The 19,612-nt window shown below is 41.3% G+C and overlaps 1 protein-coding gene across 1 annotated transcript; it reads left to right on the plus strand.

Moving 5' to 3' along the window:
• Positions 1-1,278: 1,278 nt before the first annotated feature.
• LOC110540186 (olfactory receptor 13A1-like) lies at positions 1,279-2,211 on the plus strand. Its single transcript, XM_021626998.2, has one exon. The coding sequence runs from the start codon at positions 1,279-1,281 to the stop codon at positions 2,209-2,211; it is 933 nt and encodes a 310-aa protein (XP_021482673.1).
• Positions 2,212-19,612: the final 17,401 nt, after the last annotated feature.

Genomic DNA, 19,612 nt, shown 5'->3' on the forward strand with positions numbered 1-19,612 from the left:
TTCAGGGAGTAAATACTGTATTTGAGCATCTCTAGTTTGAAATGAAGGCACACACAATGTTTAAAAGTCAACATTTACTACTAAGGTGGAAAAAGTAGGTTGTGAGCATTACTATGGAAGAGATATGTGAGATAAAATGTGATCAAAAAATGAAGTAACACTTCAAATAATTGCCACAAACAGGCTTATAAATAGGGGTGTTCTGTGAGTGTGGAGGAACCTATGAAAAAGGCTAATGGAGGATGTCAGGTGAGTATATTATGTCAATAGAGGGTATTTTACTGAAGAACTGGGGGAGACACAATGAATTTGCCTAGGGGCCAAGGATCAATTATCTTAAGGTGTACTCGCTGCACTCCTTGGGTGACAGAGGAGAAAACTGGAAATGTTAAAAATGACAAGGAGCCAGAAATTATGAATCAGCTGAAGACAATGAAAACAAGAGTTATAATGTTGGAGAGCTATAGCTACATGCTTGGAAGACCAGTAGGATGAGGTAAGAAAGAAGATATGGAGCACAATTCTTCCCTCACAGAACAGGAATCTACTGAGGACTATGACAGGCATAGGCTACAGGTAAGAACAAGTTAAGGAGACAGAGCTGTGCTCCATAGACAAAGCATCTTGAAACCTGGGTAGCTGAGGTTGAACTTCTGTATAAGGACATTGAAACTACACAGAAATATGTGTAGACAGTGGGAGTAACTTCGGTTATTGGTATGCTGACCTTCAAGTTACTGTGATTAACTGAGACAAAAAGGCCACAAAAGTATGATGCATTTTTAGGTGTGGGTTTTGAGAAATGTTCTCTAGGGTGAAAGATTTGAAGCAGGTTGGAGTCAGGACAATTTCAATCACAGTAGAAGTCACAGATCATAGTATGTAAAATTCAAAAAATACATGGCTACTTGGCCATGTGAAATGTCATTTATCAGGTTGAGATGTGTATCAAAATATAAGAAAAGACAAAGTGCCCCAGAAGCTAAGAGTCAAGGTGTGGAAGAATGTTCAAGAAGCTGAGGGAAGAACAGATGTCTCTCTTGATTCAAACCAGTGGGGTGAAAGTTTCTAGGTGGAAAATAAAACTGAATGAAATATATGTGGTTCCCAATGGTATGCTACAGGCAATAAAAGACAAGAGGCTTCCTTGAAGGAAATACATTCACTTCTTCCCTTTCTGACAGCACAGAAATTTGAGAAGCTCAAGTTTGGAAACCGACTTTGCAGTGGTAAACTGTGATACTTTCTCAGAAGCCAATAAACACAGTTGTGAAACAGATGTTGAGTCCCAACCATACAGTAGTAACAGAGTTTGTGCTGGAAGGCTTCTCAGAGCACACTAGCCTAAGACTTCTCTTGATAGGCTGCTTCTTGTTCCTCTACACAATGGCTCTAATAGGCAACATTGTGATCATTGTTTTGGTCACCTCCAGCACTGGGCTCCACAGCCCCATGTACTTTTTCCTGTGCAACCTGGCCACCATGGATATTATCTGCACCTCCTCTGTGCTGCCCAAGGCACTCCTTGGCCTAGTCTCTGAGGAAAACACCATCTCCTTCAAGGGATGCATGGCCCAGCTCTTCTTCCTTCTGTGGTCCTTGTCTTCTGAGCTTCTGCTTCTCACTGTCATGGCCTATGACCGCTATGTGGCCATCTGCTATCCCCTGCATTACAGCTCCAGGATGAGTCCACAGATGTGTGGGGCCCTGGCTATGGGTGTGTGGTCCATCTGTGCTCTGAATGCATCTGTCCACACTGGTCTGATGACACGGCTGTCATTCTGTGGCCCCAAGGTCATCACCCACTTCTTCTGTGAGATACCCCCACTCCTCCTGCTCTCCTGCAGCTCCACATACGTGAATAGCATTATGACTCTTGTGGCAGATGCCTTTTATGGAGGCATCAACTTCGCGCTCACCTTGCTGTCCTATGGCTACATCATCGCCAGCATCCTGCGCATGCGCTCTGCTGAGGGCAAGAGGAAGGCCTTTTCTACCTGCTCCTCCCACCTCATCGTGGTCTGTGTGTACTATTCCTCTGTGTTCTGTGCCTACATCAGTCCTGCTTCCAGCTACAGCCCAGAAAGAAGCAAAGTGACTTCAGTGCTGTACTCGGTCTTCAGCCCGACCCTGAACCCCCTGATCTATACACTGAGGAACAAGGATGTCAAGCTCGCGCTGGGCAGACTGTTGCCCTCTTTCTCACATTAGGTGGAGATGTGCAGGCTGTGTTCCTGGCTTGGGCTGCTTCCAAACATGCTGCATCCTGAGTGCAGCCTCATGGAGTGGGAGTGTACCTATCGCTGCTGTAGAAAACCTTTCTCTGAAGCAAGGACTGGGCAATTCCACTTACTGTAACCTCAAAAACAACAAAATCCTTAGAGGCAATGTAAACAAAACACTCCAGCTATATTTCCTGAGAAATACAAACCATTTCAAAAGTAATTAAAGTCTCTAAATAGAGATCTCATGTTCCTAGACTGGAAGATTTTCAGTGGGTGATGATGGTGATTCTCATAAAATAAAGCCCTTTTTTCCAATGCCTCCCTGTAAACATGAAGTGCTGTGTTTCAAAACTATGACTAATGAATCTAAACTTCTAAAGGAAACTGGAGGGGCCACCATGGCCACAGTGTCTTGAGAAGACCAAATCTGAGTGGCTTGGGTCCTCCATTTCACAGCTTCCTGCTGAGCTGTGGGAGTCAAAGCTCATATGGAGAAATCTATGGAACAGAGGTAAAGTTTAAATTTCAAAATGAAGTCACATAGGTCACACATATACTTATGACAATGAAAACAATCAGACTCATGAGAAAAAATTAATTATTTCCAGCAAAGAGACTTGGGGAAACTACATGCAAAGGGAAAGGTAGAAGTCTTACTTCACACTATAAATAAAAATCAACCAGAAAAGATCATAGACAAAATGCTAGGTTAAAATGTTTTTATTCATGCAACATCATTTAATCATATTTTTTTATTTCCTGCAAGTCTTCCCAGATCCTACCTACCTACTTACCTCCCACCCAATACCCACACCTTCTCCTTCCCTCTTGCAAACAAAATGCACAAAATCCAAGCTGATAAGACAAAAATAATACCAAAACAAAACAAAAACACGATCAGAAAATTGAGACTTTTTTGTTGACCAAATACTCCTGGCTACAGCACTCTGAGAACAGCTAGGAGGTGGTGGGAGGAAGGAAGAGGAGGGAGAAGTGAGTCTGTGGAGAGGGCTAGGATACTGGTAGGACAACAACTCAGGGGAGAAAGAGCAGCCTCTGCAGCTAAGCTGCTGAAAAGATGTTGTACATTTTTCAGAATAAACACATTCATCATCGACTTGCTTCCTTATTCTTCCTAAATGTTGTACCACATCAGGACTTGTGCTTAAAATCACAAATGTTGTATTAATCAACTCATCTCTGTGACCAAAATACCTTTTCAATATACTTACTCTGACTCATGGTTTCAGAAGTCAAAGACCATGGCCTTTTGGCTCTCTGTTTTGGCCTATTGTGAAGCAGGGCCTCATGGCAGTGGGTGTAGGTGGTGGGGAAGTTTTTTCCCGTTATGGCTACCCAGAACACGTAAAAGAGGAACACCTGCTCAGCCGACTTCCTCCTTTCCCTTTAGCCCTTGCTTTCCCGGGTCCTTAGGGTGGTGGTGCCTACATAGAGAGAGCATCCGCTTTGGGAACACTCTCACCTGCATGGACAGAGCACCCCTCAGCAAACGCCTAGGTCGGTGGTTCTCAACCTGTGGGTCACAACCCCTCTGGAGGACAAATAACCCTTTTAGAGGAGTCACCTAAGGAAACCAGAAATATCAGATACTTATATTATGATTCATCACTGTAGCAAATTAGTTTTATGAATTAGCAACAAAAGTAATTTTATGGTTGGAGGTCACCACAACATGAAAAACTGTCTTTTGTTTGTTTTTTTTGTTTGTTTGTTTCATACGACCGATGCTTATTTTTTACTTTTTATTTATTTATTTAATATTTTTTATTTTTAAATAATTTTATACATTCACTTGTATTCCAGCTGTAGCCTTCTCCCTCTTTCCCTCCCAATTCTCCCTTCCCTCGCTCATCTCCTCCCTGCCCCCTGCCCCCTTCTGAGTCCACTGAGAGGGGATGTCCTCCTGTCTTTCCATCTGGTCCTAGATTATCAGGTATCTTCAGGATGGTTGCAATGTCCTTATCTGTGGCCTAGCAAGGCTGCTCTTCCCTCTGGGGGGAAGGGGAAGCTCATGAGTTCATGTCAGAAACAATTCCTGTCCCCATTACTAGGGAAGCCACTTGGATACTGAGCTACCATGGGCTATGTCTGAGCAGGGGTTGTAGGTTATATCCGTGCATGGTCCTTTGTTGGATAAACAGTCTCATAGAAGACCCCTGTGCTCAGATATATTTGGACCTTGTGGGGCTCCCTGTCCCCTATAGGATATACTAAGTCCTCCTTCCTTCATATGATTCCCTACACTCTGCCGAAGGTCTGGTTATGGGTCTCAGCACCCGCTATGATAGAACAACTGTCTTAAAGTGTTGCGACGTTAGAAAGGTTGAGAACCACTCTCCAAGGTGATTCTGGGTTCACTTGTTGTGATAGTAGAGCAGCATCTGTGAAACATTGGTCTTGGCCTGTTCTGGCTGTTGATTCCTTTTAACACTATTTTCTTCATCTTTAAGTCATGTTTTGTGCCATTTCTTCTATTAGTCATCTCATGCCTTTGATTTAAGCTATAGAACTTATAATCACCCAAACACTAAATATAAAAATGATCACATGCACATTTATACATACATACATCCCATATATGCATTATTTGGGAATTCCTTTCATGGTCAGACATGTCTTGTCTCATGTTAACAGTACCTGCAACATGCAACAAAATATAGCAATGACTCCTCAGGAAAAGCCAGTCACACAAAAGACACCAAACACTGGGTCTAACTTGGAAATGTGACTAAGCAAACTCCTGTTGTGGAATTGTGTCTAGAAAAGGGCTTTTGTACCAGTATCTATCTCTGGACTCACCTCTCTTTACTTAGATCTGGGGAGGTTCAGTAAGCATGTTTTTCTACACTGTATATGCTTTCAAGCTGGGATATAAACCATGCTTCAAGGAATGTTATGAAATTATAATAGGACCCAGAATATATAAAGAACTTAAGAAGTTAAACACCAACAAACCAAGTAATCCGATTTTTTAAAAAATGGCTAACAGAGATAAACAGAGAATTCTTGATAGAGGAATATCGAGTGGCACAGAAACACTTAAAGAAATGTTCAACGTTCTTAGTCACCACAGAGATGCAAATCAAAACAATCCTGAGATTTCACCTTACACCCATCAGAAATGGCTAAGATCAAAAACTCAAGTGACAACACATGCTGGAGAGGATGTGGAGAAAGGGGAACCCTCCTCCACTGCTGGTGGGAATGAAATTTGTACAACCAATTTGGAAATCAGTCTGGTGCTTTCTTAGATGATTAGGAATAGTGCTACCTCAAGATCCAGCTATACCACTCCTAGGCATATTTCCAAAATATGTTCAAGTATACAACAACAATGCTCGTAGCAGCACTATGCATAATAGCCAGAAGCTGGAAACCTAGATGTCTCTCAATGGAGGAATGGATACAGAAATTGTGGTACATTTACACAATGGAATACTACTCAACAATTACAAACAAGAAAATCATGAAATTTACAGGCAAATGGTGGGAACTATAAAAGATTATCTTGAGTGAGGTTACCCAGAAGCAGAAAGACATACATAGTATATACTCAGTTATAAGTGGATATTAGTCATATAACATAGGATAAACATACTAAAATCTATATTCCTAAAGAATCTAAACAACAAAGAAGACCCTAGGGAAGATGCTCAATCCTCATTCAAAAGGACAAGTGCAATAGATATCAGAAGCAGGAGAAGACAGCGAATAGGACAGGAGCCAATGGCAGATGACCTCTGAAAGACTCGACTGATTGAGGTATCAAAGCAGAGGCTGAGACTCATAGCCAAACTTTGGGCAGAGTGCAGGGAATCTTATGAAAGAAGGAGGAGATAGAAAGACCTGGAAGAAACAGGAGCTCCAAACAGAGACCAACAGAGGAAAAAAAAAAAAAAAGCTGAGCCCTGAGGACCTTAAAGAGACTGATACCCCAACCAAAGACAATGCATGGAAAGGACCTAAAACCTCTGCTCAGATGTAGCCCATAGACTCAAGCTTTAAGTGGGCCCCTAGTAAGGGGAGCAGGGGCTGTCTCTGGCATGAACTCAGTAGAAGGCTCTCTGATCATCTCCTCCTTTGGGGTGCAGGCTTGCCAGGGCACAGAGAAAGACAATGCAACCAGTCCTGATGACACCTGATAAGATAGGGTCAGACAGAAGGGGAGAAGGACCTCCCCTATCAGTGGACTAGGGGAGGGACATAGGGGGAGAAGAGGGAAGGAGGGTGGGATTGGAAGGAGATGAGGGAGGGAGCCACAGCCAGGATATAAATTGAATAAATTGTAATAAATGATAATTAAAAAGAGATGATAACAGGAAAGATATAAAGAATTAAATATGGGCCATGAGGTCTACAGAAGGCATGGGCTAAGACCAGAGATTCCTCATCCCTGTGACAACATGCTAGTGGCTGTAGGGATAGAAAGCTGTAGGGATAGAAATTCAAGTAATTTAATTGTGACTTGCTCAAGATTCAATTAGCATTGTGGTTTGGTTCAATAAGGCATGGAAGTACCTTAATGTTTAAGAGCACTGCACTCATATTGAAACACATTTGAATGTATGATGTAAGTGAAAATACATAAGAGTTAAAGTAAAAATAAGAGTGAAAAGGTAAGCAAATTCAGGAGAAAATGAAATTTTCCCTATACATAGACTTGGACAGGTGGTCTGAGGTCATATCTTAGCCAATGCAATCAATATTTGCTGGATGCATAAATGAAGCCTCTTCATTCTGCCTTCAGAGTTCCTCTCTAATCTTACACTCTACAAGGGAGAAAATGTTTTTTTGAGAATGATTTGAATTGCTCATTTCTCAGGCTGTCAATGAGGATGCTGACAGGGTCACAGTGGTATACTAAATGGTTATGGCCTTGTCCAGGGGCCCAGCAGATCCCACAGTGAGCTAGATGGAGGTGTGGAGCACTGTGGGATAATACAAGGTGACCACCACCAGGTGGGCAGAACAGGCAGAGGAGGCACATTTCTTGCCCTCAGCTGAGATGGGCAGGATGCCGACAATGCTGAAGCTGAACGACAGCACGGTCACGAAGAAGTTGAGGCCCCAAAGGAACATGTCTGAAATAACCGTCATGATGTTGTTGATGAAGGTGAGGCTACAGGAAAACAACACCATCAGTGAGAACTGGCAAAAGAACTGTGAGCTCACACTGGAGTCATGAAAGGATGATGTCAAGATGAAGTAGGTGAACAACATATAGTTAAGACCCCTTCTGAACCACACAAAGGTGGTCAGAGCCATACAGCCCTTAATGATGATGCTATGGTACAAAGGCCAGCAAATGCCAAGGTAGCAGTAAGAGGCCATAGCAGAGAAGAAGAGTAGGGCACTACTCAGGACCCAGGTGAAGACAGCCCCTAAAAGAAATGGTATTCTATGCTACCAGGCTCTGCAAGCCCTAGGGCAGGAGAGTTGCCATATGTGCCACATCCAGCTGGGCAGGTTTGACCACGAAAAAGTACATGGTAGTTATCAGCATGGAGGTGGAACCTGTAGTGGATGATCATGACTCTTAGGCCATTACCAAGCTCCAGGCACCATAAACAGAATAAAGAAGAGAAAGATAAGGTGACCTGGAGCCAAGGTTAATCCAGAAGACCTTGTAGGGCCAACACAGTACAGTGAACTGGTACCGAAGAGCCATACGTGAAACTGTCTAGGCCCAAGGCAGGAATTTTGTCATGGGCCTCCTCCTCAAGAAAGAGGGAAAATTAGTATTTTTAAATGAAATTCACCTTAAAACCAGGGGAAAATTAAGCCATGTAATAAGCAATCTTTTCTTGTAGGGAAAATGGGTTAGTTTTTATTGTCTTGCTTTGCCTGTTAGGTGAATGAGCAAGTCTGTGGACACGGGTGGAGACCACAGCATGGTTTCTTTTGATTACCGCAGTCCTTCTGCAGATGACAGACTCCAAAGACAGACCATACTGTGTCTCTATGACAATGCGGCTCTTCTTCTGTAAGACCTGGGGTCTCACAGCTCAGGAGTTTAAGATTGCGCCCTTCCCAGAACTCCCCCAGACCAAGACTCATTGCAAAAGCAAGAGGTTTATTAACCATTGTACAATGGGGTCACCCCCGCTGGTCAGCAAAGAGTGGCACCGGGAGACAATGGCCTTTAGGTTTTTAAAAGAAAAATTGCGGGAGATTTGAAGTTCTAGTTTTGGCAATTTAGGATTGGATGAGGAAGCTATAAAGTAAGATAATTGGTTAGTCTTAGGTGCTCAAGCTTGGCCAGTCCTGCCAAGTGTGGATGCAGCTGCAATTGAAGGTGGGGGTGGTTAGGTCATCCTTGAAGATTAGGGCTGCGGGCTCTTGGCTGGAGGTCAAAAGCTACTCAGAAGAAGTCTAGGTTTGTTGCTAAGAAACGCTATCTCAAGGACAAGGGTCTGGTCGTTCTTTTGCTGAGTGAAGGTCATTGCTTGCTTGCCCTTTTTTTATATCTGTCCTCACAGATAGGCTCACATTCCTTCACTCTCTGGAAAGGTACTAAGAGGCTTTAGCTTAACCTGGACCTAAAACTCAAAACTATAGGCTTTAGAAGACATATAGGTTACAAAGTTAGCCTAACCCTTTCACTTCCACCTAGCATAAAGGAGTTCTGGACATCCCCTTTAGTTTCTACCCTCTTGACACACAGGATTAATAAAAGAGCAAGCTAGGGACATATCTCCTGGAAATCGCTTAGGAATGTGGGTTGACCTTGAGTGTCAAGTCCCTGAGCAAGCTGATGTATGCATCAAGGTCCTGACCCTACACAGAGACAAAGGTGTCCATGCTCCAGCAATCTGACTAGTGGAGATGCTGGCAATAGAAATAAAATCAGAACCACTACCTGAGAACCTTCTGACTACACCAGCACTGGAATCAGGTGGGTGATATTCACTTCCCTTCCTGCCCTCCATTCCCAAATATGACTTTCAGGGGCTTGTCCTGTCTGCTTCCATTTTTGTAGACTCTTCAGATGCTCCCTGTAGACCCAGACTTCCTCCCTTTTGTGGGCCTCCAATACCTGAAGCCACTCTCTCCCTGGAACAATCTGGTCACACAGGCTTAAGAATCAAGCAGTGGTCCTAACACCACTTCCTGTGCTCCTTTTCAAATCCCTCAGTCTCATCCCCAGCCCTGCAGGAGACTATTTACAGAGGTTGTTTGTTTCTTTGTTTCTCTCTATATAAACTCCTTGGCTATAACACTAAGCCTCACAGCAGACCAAACTTTACTCCTCCCTGTCGACCTTCTCAGCCCTCCATACTTACCCACCCCCACTTCTTCATATCAGCGTCCAATACCTATAAACACGTTCTACACAAGACGCCAGTGGCCATATCTGGCAGGGACTCAGAGCACGCCCTATCAGGAAAACACTTCACATTCCTAAGACCTAGAGAGAGCAACCAAAGCAAGGAAGAGAACAACCAACAAACCAAGACAAGACAAGGATAAATACCTAGACTTGGAGTTATCAGAAATCAAAGGACTGAGTGAGACATCATACCAACAAAACAAGTGGAATCAAAAACATTACTCATCAGCATCCCTCGATCTCAATAGTTTCAATTCCTCAACAACAACAAAATAGAGACTAGCAGATCATAGTTGAAAAGATGATCTATCCCTCTGCTGCATCCAACAAACATACCTCAATATCAAAGATAGACATCACCTCAGATTAAAAGAATGGAAGATGTTCCTAGCAAACATACCCAAGAAGCAAGCAAGACTAGTATTTTTGATATCTGAGAAAAATATCGGGGCTGACTCTGACATGGACCCTGTTGCCTGCTTTCTGATCACTTTCCCCTGATGGGGCTACCTCACCACAGGGGAAGAGGATATGCTCAGCCCTGATGCATATACTATGAGGGGGGGGGCTTCAAATCTCTGAGGAGTAGGAGGGGTGATAGGGGAAATAGTGAGGGTCGGACTGGCAGAAAAGAAGGTAGGGGCTATGACCTGATGCAAAATGAATAAGTAAAAATTAAAATTTAAAAAAAATAAAATATAAAAAAAACTAACAAATTAGATTCAAACCGAAATTAATCAGAACAGATGATGAAGGACACAATGTGCTCACTGACAGAAAAATCCACCAAAAAGCTACTGCACCTCTGAACACCTATGCACCAAGCACAGGAGCATCCAAGTTCATAAAAGAAACACTACTACAGACTACACATATTGACTCTCACACAGTGATTCACTGGGGAATTTCAATACCCAACTCTCCAAGACACAGGTCACCCAGACTAAAGTTAAACAAATTTTGGAACTAAATGATACTGTAAATCAAATGGAGCTCGCTGATATTTATACATCTCACCCAAACAAGAACTAATATGCCCTCTTCTCAGAAACTCAAGAAACTTTCTCCAAAATTGACCACACAGTCAGATACAAAGCGAGTCTCAACAGATACGAGAACATTGAAAGAAAACCCTGCATCCTATCCTACAACCGTAGGATAAAGCTGCCTATCAACAACAGCAGCACCTACAGAAAGTAGTTTGTACAGAAAGTATAAACTCAAGGAAGCTGAACAGCTCAATACTGAATAAAAACGGGGTCAACACAGAAACTAAGCTAGACACTAAAACCTTTCAGATTTGAATGAAAATGAAGACTCAACATACCCAAACCCATGAGACACAATGAAGAACATATCAAGAGCCATGCACATACCACTAATCACATACACCAAAAAACTGAACAGAGCTATTACCAACTTAAAGGCACACAGAAAGTGAAAGCTCTAGAATAAAAAGAACTAACACCCAAAAGAGAGTAGACGTCAAGAAATAATCAAATTCACGGCTGAGTTAAAAAAAAAAAAAAAAAAAGCACAAAGAATGAATGAAATACTTGACTCTATAGGAAAAAAAATCAAGGATTCATAAACCCTTAAGCAAATTACTAAGGAGAGAAAAGATCCAAATTAATAAAATTAGAGAGCAAAATGGAGCAAATGAAGAAATCCAAGAAATAGCAAGGACATACTTTCCCCTATCTGTACTGAAGCAAATGGAAAACCTAAAAGAAGTGGATACAATCTATGCGGGGCAAGGGAGCTCTGAGACTCAGGCAGGATGGGGTGGAGGAGAGTCGACCTGAGCAAGAGTGGGGTCAAGGTAGGTCCGCACCTGGGAATTTCATTCTAAGACTGGCAGGAGTAGAATGGATCCATCCCTATTCCAGGCCTGCGTGTCCCAGCCCATGTATCCCTGCACCCAATCTTTGCCCACCACAGGAAGTCACGTTACACTTCCTCTTCCCCAGGTGTCCAGCAGCACCTAGAATCCTTTCTTATGCAAATGAGGCATCCGCATTGCCCTGGCCCCAGCCAATGATGTACACTCTTCCAAAAGTACCTCTCCACCTTTAAGTAGCCTTTGTTCTCCCATTAAATGAGTTGTCTCACTGAGTCTGTTCTCATAACACTCACTTCCACCTGAGGTCTCCTCCGGTCCCAACCTTCCCACTCTGCTTCCCCTCTCAGGATCCACCAGCCAATCATGCCAATACGGGCAGGGAAGTGGAGCCTCAACAGCACATCTCTTGATATATACCACCTACCAAAACTACATCAATATCAGATAAGCAATTTAAATGAATTAAACCTATAATCCCTAATGAAATAGAAACAGTGATTAAGTCTCTCAATAAAAAATCTTAAAAGCCCAGGGCCACATGGATTGAACACAGAGTTCCACCAGACTTTTAAAAATGATTTAGCACTAATACTCCACAAATTATTCTGCAAAATAGAAATGTAAGGAACATAGCATAATTCTTTTTATAAGGCCACAATTACCTTGATACCTAAACCACAAAGAGACTCAACAGAGAAGGAGATCACACACATATTTCCCCTAAGAATATAAAGCAAAAAAAAAAAAAATCTTTTTTCATTAATTAATTCAATTTGCATCTCGGTCATAGGTCCCTCCCTCTTCTCCTCCCAGTTTCATCCTCCCTCCAGTCCCTGGTACCAATTTCTGCCTTATTGCTGTGAAGAGACACTATGACCATGGCAACTCTTATAAAGGAAACATTTAATTGGCAAGGGTAGCTTAAAGTTCAGAGGTTTAGTCCATTATTGTCATGGTGGAAAGTATGGTAGCATGCAGGCAGACACTGGACTAGAGAGGTAGCTAAGAGTTCTACATACGGATCTGAAGGCAACAGGAAGTGACTGTGACATAGGTCCTCCAACAATGCCACACTACTTTAGTAAGGCCACACCTCCTAGTTGTACCACACTCTATAAGTGTATGGGAGACATTTTCTTTCAAACCACCACAGTCATCAGGGAAATGGAAGTCAAAATTAGCTTGAGATGTTTATATTACATCAGTTGGAATGGATAAGATCAATAAAACAAATGAAAACTTGTTCTGGCAAGAATGTAGGCTAAAGGGAACATTGATCCATTGCTGGTGAGAGTTCAATCTTGTACAGCAACTATAGGAATCAATGTGATGGTTCCTCAGAAAGATCATGATTCAGCTAACCATTTGGAGGCATACCCCCAAAGGATTCTATATTCTCCTTCAGAGACATCTGTTTTGTTTTGTTTTGTTTTGTTTTGTTTTGTTTCGTTTCGTTTCATTTTCTTTTTCACAGCATGTGACTTTCAAGGCTCTATTTACCTTTTAATTTTTTATTTTTATTTTTCTTACAATTTATTCACTGTGTATCCCAATTGTAGCCCTTTCCTACCTACCTCTCTCGGTCCTACCTTCCCTTCCCTTTCCTCCCCTGTGCATTGCCCCTAGTCCACTGAAAAGGGAGACTCCTACTCCCCTACTATTTTACCCTAGCCTATCAAGTTTCATCAGGACTTCCTGGATTCTCTTCCTCTGTGGCCTGCTAAGGCTACCCCACCTGGGGGAAGTAGTCAAAGAGCAGGCAACCGAGTTCATGTCAGAGACAGCCCCTGCTCCCCTTGATAGGGAACCTGAGACTCAGTTGCCATGGGCTACATGTAAGCATGGCATCTAGGTCCTCTCCAAGCATGGTCCTTAGTTGATGCATCAGTCTCTGCAGGCCCCCTTGGACCTAGATTCTTTGGCTTTGTTGGTCTCCTGGTGGAACTCCTGTCCCCTCCAAGTCTTTCTATCTCCCCCTCCTTCTATAAGACTCCCTGCCCTCTGCCCAAAGTTTGGCTGTCTCTACATAGTCTTCGATCCTCTGCTGGGTAGAATCTTTCAGAGGACAGGTATGGTAGGCTCCTGTCCTGTTGCCTGTCTTCTGCCACTTCCAGTGTCTACCCTCTTTACCCTTCGGAATGAGAAGTAAGCGTCTTCCCTACAGTCCTCATTGTTTAGCTTCTTAAGGTCTGTAGATTTTACTATGGTTATCCTATATTATATGACTAATATCCTCTTATAAGTGAGTACATGTGTCTGCTTCTGGGTTACCTCACTCATGAGGATCTTTTTCTAGTTCCATCCATTTGCTTGCAAATTTCATGATGTCCTTATTTTTAATAGCCGAGTAGTATTCTATTGTGTAAACGTTCCACAATTTCTGTATCCATTCTTCAGTTGAGGTTGTTTCCCGATTCTGGCTTTTATGAATAAAGCTGCTATGAAAACACAGTTGAGCAAATGTGCTTCTTATATGATGGAACATCTTTCATGTATATGCCCAGGAGTGATATAGCTGGGTCTTAAGGTAGCACTATTCCCAATTTTCTGAGAAAGCACCAGACTGATTTCCAAAGTGTTTGTACAAGTTTGCCTCCCACCAGCAATGGAAGAGGGTTCCCCTTTCTCAACATCCTCTCCAGCATATGTTGTCACTTCAGTTTCTGATCTTAACTATTCTGATGGGTGTAAGATGGAATCTCAGAGTCATTTTGATTTGCATTTCCCTGATGCCTAGTGATGCTGAGCATTTCTATAATTGTTTCTCCACCATTCAATATTCCTCTATTGAGAATTCTCTGTTTAGCTTTTTTTTTAATTGGATTACTTAATTTGTTGCTGTTTAACTTCTTGAGTTCTGGAAATTAGCCCTCTGTCAGATATAGGGTTGGTGAAGATCCTTTCCCAATCTGTAGGCTGTCATTTTGTTCTGATGACAGTGGCTTTTGCTTTACAGAAGCTTTTCAGTTTCATGAGGTCCCATTTATTGATGGTTGATCTTAGAGCCTGTGCTATTGCTGTTCTGTTCAGAAAGTTGCCTCCTGTGCCAGTGAGGTCAAGACTCTTCCCCACTATTTCTTCTAACAGATTGAGTGTGTTTGGTTTTATGTTGGGGTCTTTGATCCACTTGGACTTTAATTTTGTGCAGGGTGATAGATATGGGTCTATTTACATTTTTTCTACATGTAGACATCCAGTTAGACCAGCACCATTTGAAGATGCTATCTTTTTTCCATTGTATGGTTTTGACTTCTTTGTCAAAAATCAGGTGTCCATAGATGTGTGTGTTTCTTTCTGGGTCTTCAGTTCAATTGCATTGATCCACCAGCCTGTTTCTATGCCAGTACCATGCAGTTTTTATTACTGTTTCTCAATAGTACAGCTTGAGATCAGAGATGGAGATACCTCCAGAAGATCTTTTATTGTACACGATTATTTTAGCTATTCTGGGTTTTTGTTTTGTTTTGTTTTGTTTTCCATATGAATTTGAGAGTTGTTCTTTCAAGGTCTATAAGGAATTATGTTGGTATTTTGATGGGAAGTATATTGACTCTGTAGATTGCTTTTGGTAAAATGGCCATTTTTACTATGTTAATCCTACTGATCTATGAGCATGGGATATCTTTCCATCTTCTGATATCTTCTTCAGTTTCTTTCTTCAGAGACTTGAAGGTTTTTTTTTCATATAAGTGTTCTATTTTCTTGGTTAGAATTACACCAAAATACTTTATGGTTTTTTTTTTGTGTGTGTGTGTCTATTGTGAAGGGTATTGTTTCCCTAATTTCTTTCTCAGCCCTTTTTCTCTTGCTACTGATTTTCTGAGTTTAGTTTGTATCCAGCCACTTTGCTGAAAGTGTTCATCAGCTGTAGGAGTTCCCTGGTGGAATTTTAGGGGTTGCTTATGTACACTATCATATCATCTGTGAACAAAATCCCTGATCTCTTCAACATGAATGGGTGTTGGATTTTGTCAAATGCTTTTTCAGCATCTAAGGAGATGATTATGTGGATTTTTTTTCTTTCAGTTTGTTTAAGTGGTGGATTACATTGATGGATTTCCATATACTCAACCACCCCATCATGCCTGGGATGAATCCTACTTGGTCATGGTGGATGATATCTTTCATGTGTTCTTGGATTTGATTTCTGAGTATTTTGTTGAGTGTTTTTGCATCAGTGTTCATAAGGGAATTTGGTGTGAAAGTCTTTCTTTGTTGGATCTTTGTGTGGTTTAGGTATCAAGGTGCCTGTGGCCTCATAGAATGAGTTTCATAATGTTTCTACTGTTTCTATTTTGTGGAATAGTTTGAATAATGTTACTATTAGCTCTTCTCTAAAGGTGTGTGCTGAAACCATTGGGTCCTGGACTTTTTTTTTTTTTTTTTTTTTTTTTTTTTGATGGGAGACTTTTGATGACTGCTTCTATTTCCTTAGAGATCATAGAAATATTTAATTTATTTACCTGATTTTGATTCAACTTTGGTAAGTGGAATCTATCAAGAAAATTATCCATTTCATTTAGATTTTCAAATTTTGTGGCATATAGGCTTTTGAAGAGAGATGCAATGATTGTGTGGATTTCCCAGTGTCTGTCATTATGTCCCCCTCTTCATTTTTGATTTTGTTGATTTTGGGTGGAGTCTCTCTGCCTTTTAGTAAGTGTGGCTAAGGGTCTATCTACCTTGTTAATTTTCTTGAAGAACCAGATCTTGGTTTCGTTGATTCTTTGAATTGTTTTCTTTGTTTCTAATTTATTGATTTCAGCCCTGAGTTTTATTATTTCCAGCTGTCTACTCTTCTTGGGTGTGTCTGCTTCTTTTTTTCCTTGGGGTTTCAGGTGTGCCATTAAGTTCTTTGTGTAGGCACTCAGTGATCTGAATTTCCTCTTGGCACTGCTTTCATTGTGCCCCATAAGTTTAGGGATGTTATGCCTTCATTTTCATTGAATTTTAAGAAATTTAATTTCTTTCTTCATTTCATCCCTTACCCGGCTGTTGTTGAGTAGAGAGTAGTTCATTTTCCTTGCATGTGCAGGCTTTTTGCTATTTCTCTTGTTGAGGTTCAGCTTTAGTCCATGGTGGTCTGATAGGATACAAGGGATTATTTCAATCTTCCTGTACTTGTTGAAGCTTGCTTTGTGACCAACTATATGGTCAGTTTTGGAGAAGGCTCCATGGGTGGCTGAAAAGAAGGTATACTCTTTTGTGTTTTGGTGAAAAGTTCTGTTGGCATCTATTAGGTCCATTTGAATCATGACTTCTGTAAGCTTCTGTCTCGATTATCTATCCCTTGATGAGAGTGGAGTGTTGAAGACTCCTACTATTAATGTGTTGGGATCAATGTGTGATTTAACCTTTAGTAATGTTTCTTTTATAAATACAGGTGCCCTTGTCTTTGGGGCATAGATGATCAGAATAGGGATGTCCTCTCATGGTGGATTTTTTTTTTTTTTTTTTGATGAGTGTGGCTTGTCCTTCCCTGTCTCCTTTGATTAATTTTGGTTGAAAGTATATTTTATAAGATATTAGGATGGCTACTCCTGCTTGCTTCTTGGGTCCATTTGCTTGGGAAACCTTTGTCTAGCCCTTTACTCTGAAGTAGTGCCTAACTTTGTTGCTGAGGTGTGCTTTTTTAATGTAGCAGAATGTTTGATCCTCTGTCTGCAACCATTCTGTTAGTCTGTGTCTTTTTATTGGAGAGTCGAGTCCACTGATGTTAATAAATATTAGTGACCAATGAATGTTAGTTCCTTTTATTGTGGAGTTAGTGGTGATAGTATATTTGTGTGCTTGTTTTCTCTTGATTTTTTTATTGTGAACTTATCTATTTCCTGTGTTTTCTTAGGTGTAGTTGACCTTGTTTAGTTCAAGTTTTTCTTCTAGTATCTTCTGTAGGGTTTGCTTGATATATATATATATATATATATATATATATATATATATACATATATAGTTTAAATTTAGTTTTGTTGTGGAATATCTTGTTTTCTCCATCTAGGGTGATGGAAAGTTTTGCTGGGTATAGTAGTCTGGGTTACTCTTTGTGGTTGCTTACTGTCTGCATGACATCTGCCCAACCCTCTGGTTTTCATAGTTGAAAAGGCAGATGTTGTTCTGATAGGTCTATTTTATATGTTAGTTGGACTTTTTCCCTTGCTGCTTTTACTATTTTTTTCTTTATTCTATAGATTTAGTGTTTTGATTATTATGTGGCAGGAGGAATTTCTTTGATGGTCAAACCTATTTGGTATTCTGTAAGCCTCTTGTATGTTTAAAGGCATCTCTTTGTTTAGGCTGGGGAAATTTTCTTTTATGATTTTTATGAAAATATTTTCTGGTGCTTGGTACCTGGACTCTTCTTTTTTGTCTATTCCTATTATTCCTAGGTTTCGTCTTTTCAAGGTTTCCTTAATTTCTTGGGCATTTTGTGTCAGGAATTTTTCCATTTTAATATTTTCTTTGAGAGATGTATTTATCTCTTCAATTGTATCGTCAATGTCTGAGATTCTCTCCTCTATCTCTTGTATTCTGTTGATGATACTTACCTCTGGTTTCTGATCTCTTTAAGTTTTCCATCTCCAGGATTTTCTCAGTTTGTGTTTTCTTTATTGATTCTAATTCCATTTTCATGTCTTGAACAATTTTATTCATTTCCTTTACCTATTTGATTATGGTTTCCTGTTTGTCTATGATGGCCTCTATTTGTTTGGTTGTATTTGCCTGTATATCTTTGAGAGATTTGTTCATTTCCTCTTTCTATGCCACTAATAACTGCCTAAGCATAGAGTTAAGCTCATTTCCTGTGTTTCAGTTGCATTAGAATATACATTGTTTGTTTTGTTGCTTTTGTTGTTGTTTGTTTTTTGGTTTGGTTTGGTTTGGGGGGGTTGGGGGGGTTGTGGTGGCAGGGGAGTATCCTGGTGGAGCCATGATGTCCTGGTTTTTGTTGAATGTGTTCTTACGCCAACCTTTAGCCATCTGGTTGTCTATAGCCTTGGCTGTTTGTTCCTGGAACCTGCACTGAAGACTGGATCCGCCTGACTCCGGAGTCTGGAGTAGTCTTCAGGAAGACAAGAGAGGTCTAGGGGCCGAAGAATGGGTGCTCGTGATTGCGATGCAGGTACAAAAGGCAGGGCATGGCCAAAGGTGCCTTGAAGCATGGGGCACAGGTGCAGGTGTGGCAATGCATGGGTGCCCGAAGGGCAGGATGCAGGTCCAAATGTAGGGCGTGGGCTCAGGGTGTATGCTCAAGGTGCAGGTTCGGCGAGCGCACAGTATGGGTGCACGTGTCCCGAAGGGCTCAGGCATGGGTGGAAACCTTGGGGTCCTCAGGAGAGAGCTGGGCTGCAGCTTACAGGCCTGCCAGACACTGTACTCCTGGGACTCAGATTCATCTGGGTTCTGCCATCTTGGATCCAGGATCTGTGTAATTCTATTATTCACCTGGTCTTCACAGGGGGACTGTGGCTTGGATTCTGAGACACTATCGCAGTAATAGACACACCATGAAGAGACGGGGAAACAAAACACAAGAGTTCTGGTAAAGGTACATAGCAACAAAATTACTCCTAGCAAACCTCTGCTTTACTCCTAGATTAGTGTCTCACTCAGAGAAGCCATCATAATGAAGCATCCTCCTGCAGTAGAGGGGAACTAATAAAGAAACCCACAACTGGACAATGTGCAAACATTGAGAGACCTTGGAACACTCAGGGAAATTTTATTCTCACCCATAGAGTCTCGCTGGGTATAAAACCCACTTAACTGGTAGGCCATCTGACCAGCAGTAGATAGAAAACAAAAACAAACTCAGTAATATTTTAGCTGACCTTCTCTCTCATATTTCTGTGCTTTGCCTTTTTTGTCTTACTGGCCTTTTGCTTGTATATTATGGTCTCTAATTTTGTCTTGGATTTTGGTTATGTGTGTCTGTTTTTGTTTGTTTGTTCATTTGTTGTTGGTGTGTATTTTGTTTGCTTTTATGTTTCTTTTCTGAAAAGGATGGAAGAAAAAACAGGGAATTGGGTGGGTATGGAGGATATGGGAGGAGTTCATGGGGGGTAAAACCATGATCAGAATACATTGTGTGATGGCTTGGCAGGATTAACATAGTAAAAATGGCCATCTTACCAAAAGCAATCTACAGATTTAATGCAAGTCCCATCAAATTGCCAACACAATTCTTTACAGACC

This window comes from Meriones unguiculatus, chromosome 1, assembly GCF_030254825.1.
Source record: "Meriones unguiculatus strain TT.TT164.6M chromosome 1, Bangor_MerUng_6.1, whole genome shotgun sequence".
NCBI lineage: Eukaryota > Metazoa > Chordata > Mammalia > Rodentia > Muridae > Meriones > Meriones unguiculatus.

Coding starts and splice junctions, on each gene's coding strand:
- LOC110540186 (XM_021626998.2), top strand. CDS start 1,279: ATGTTGAGTCCCAACCATACAGTAGTAACAGAGTTTGTGCTGGAAGGC.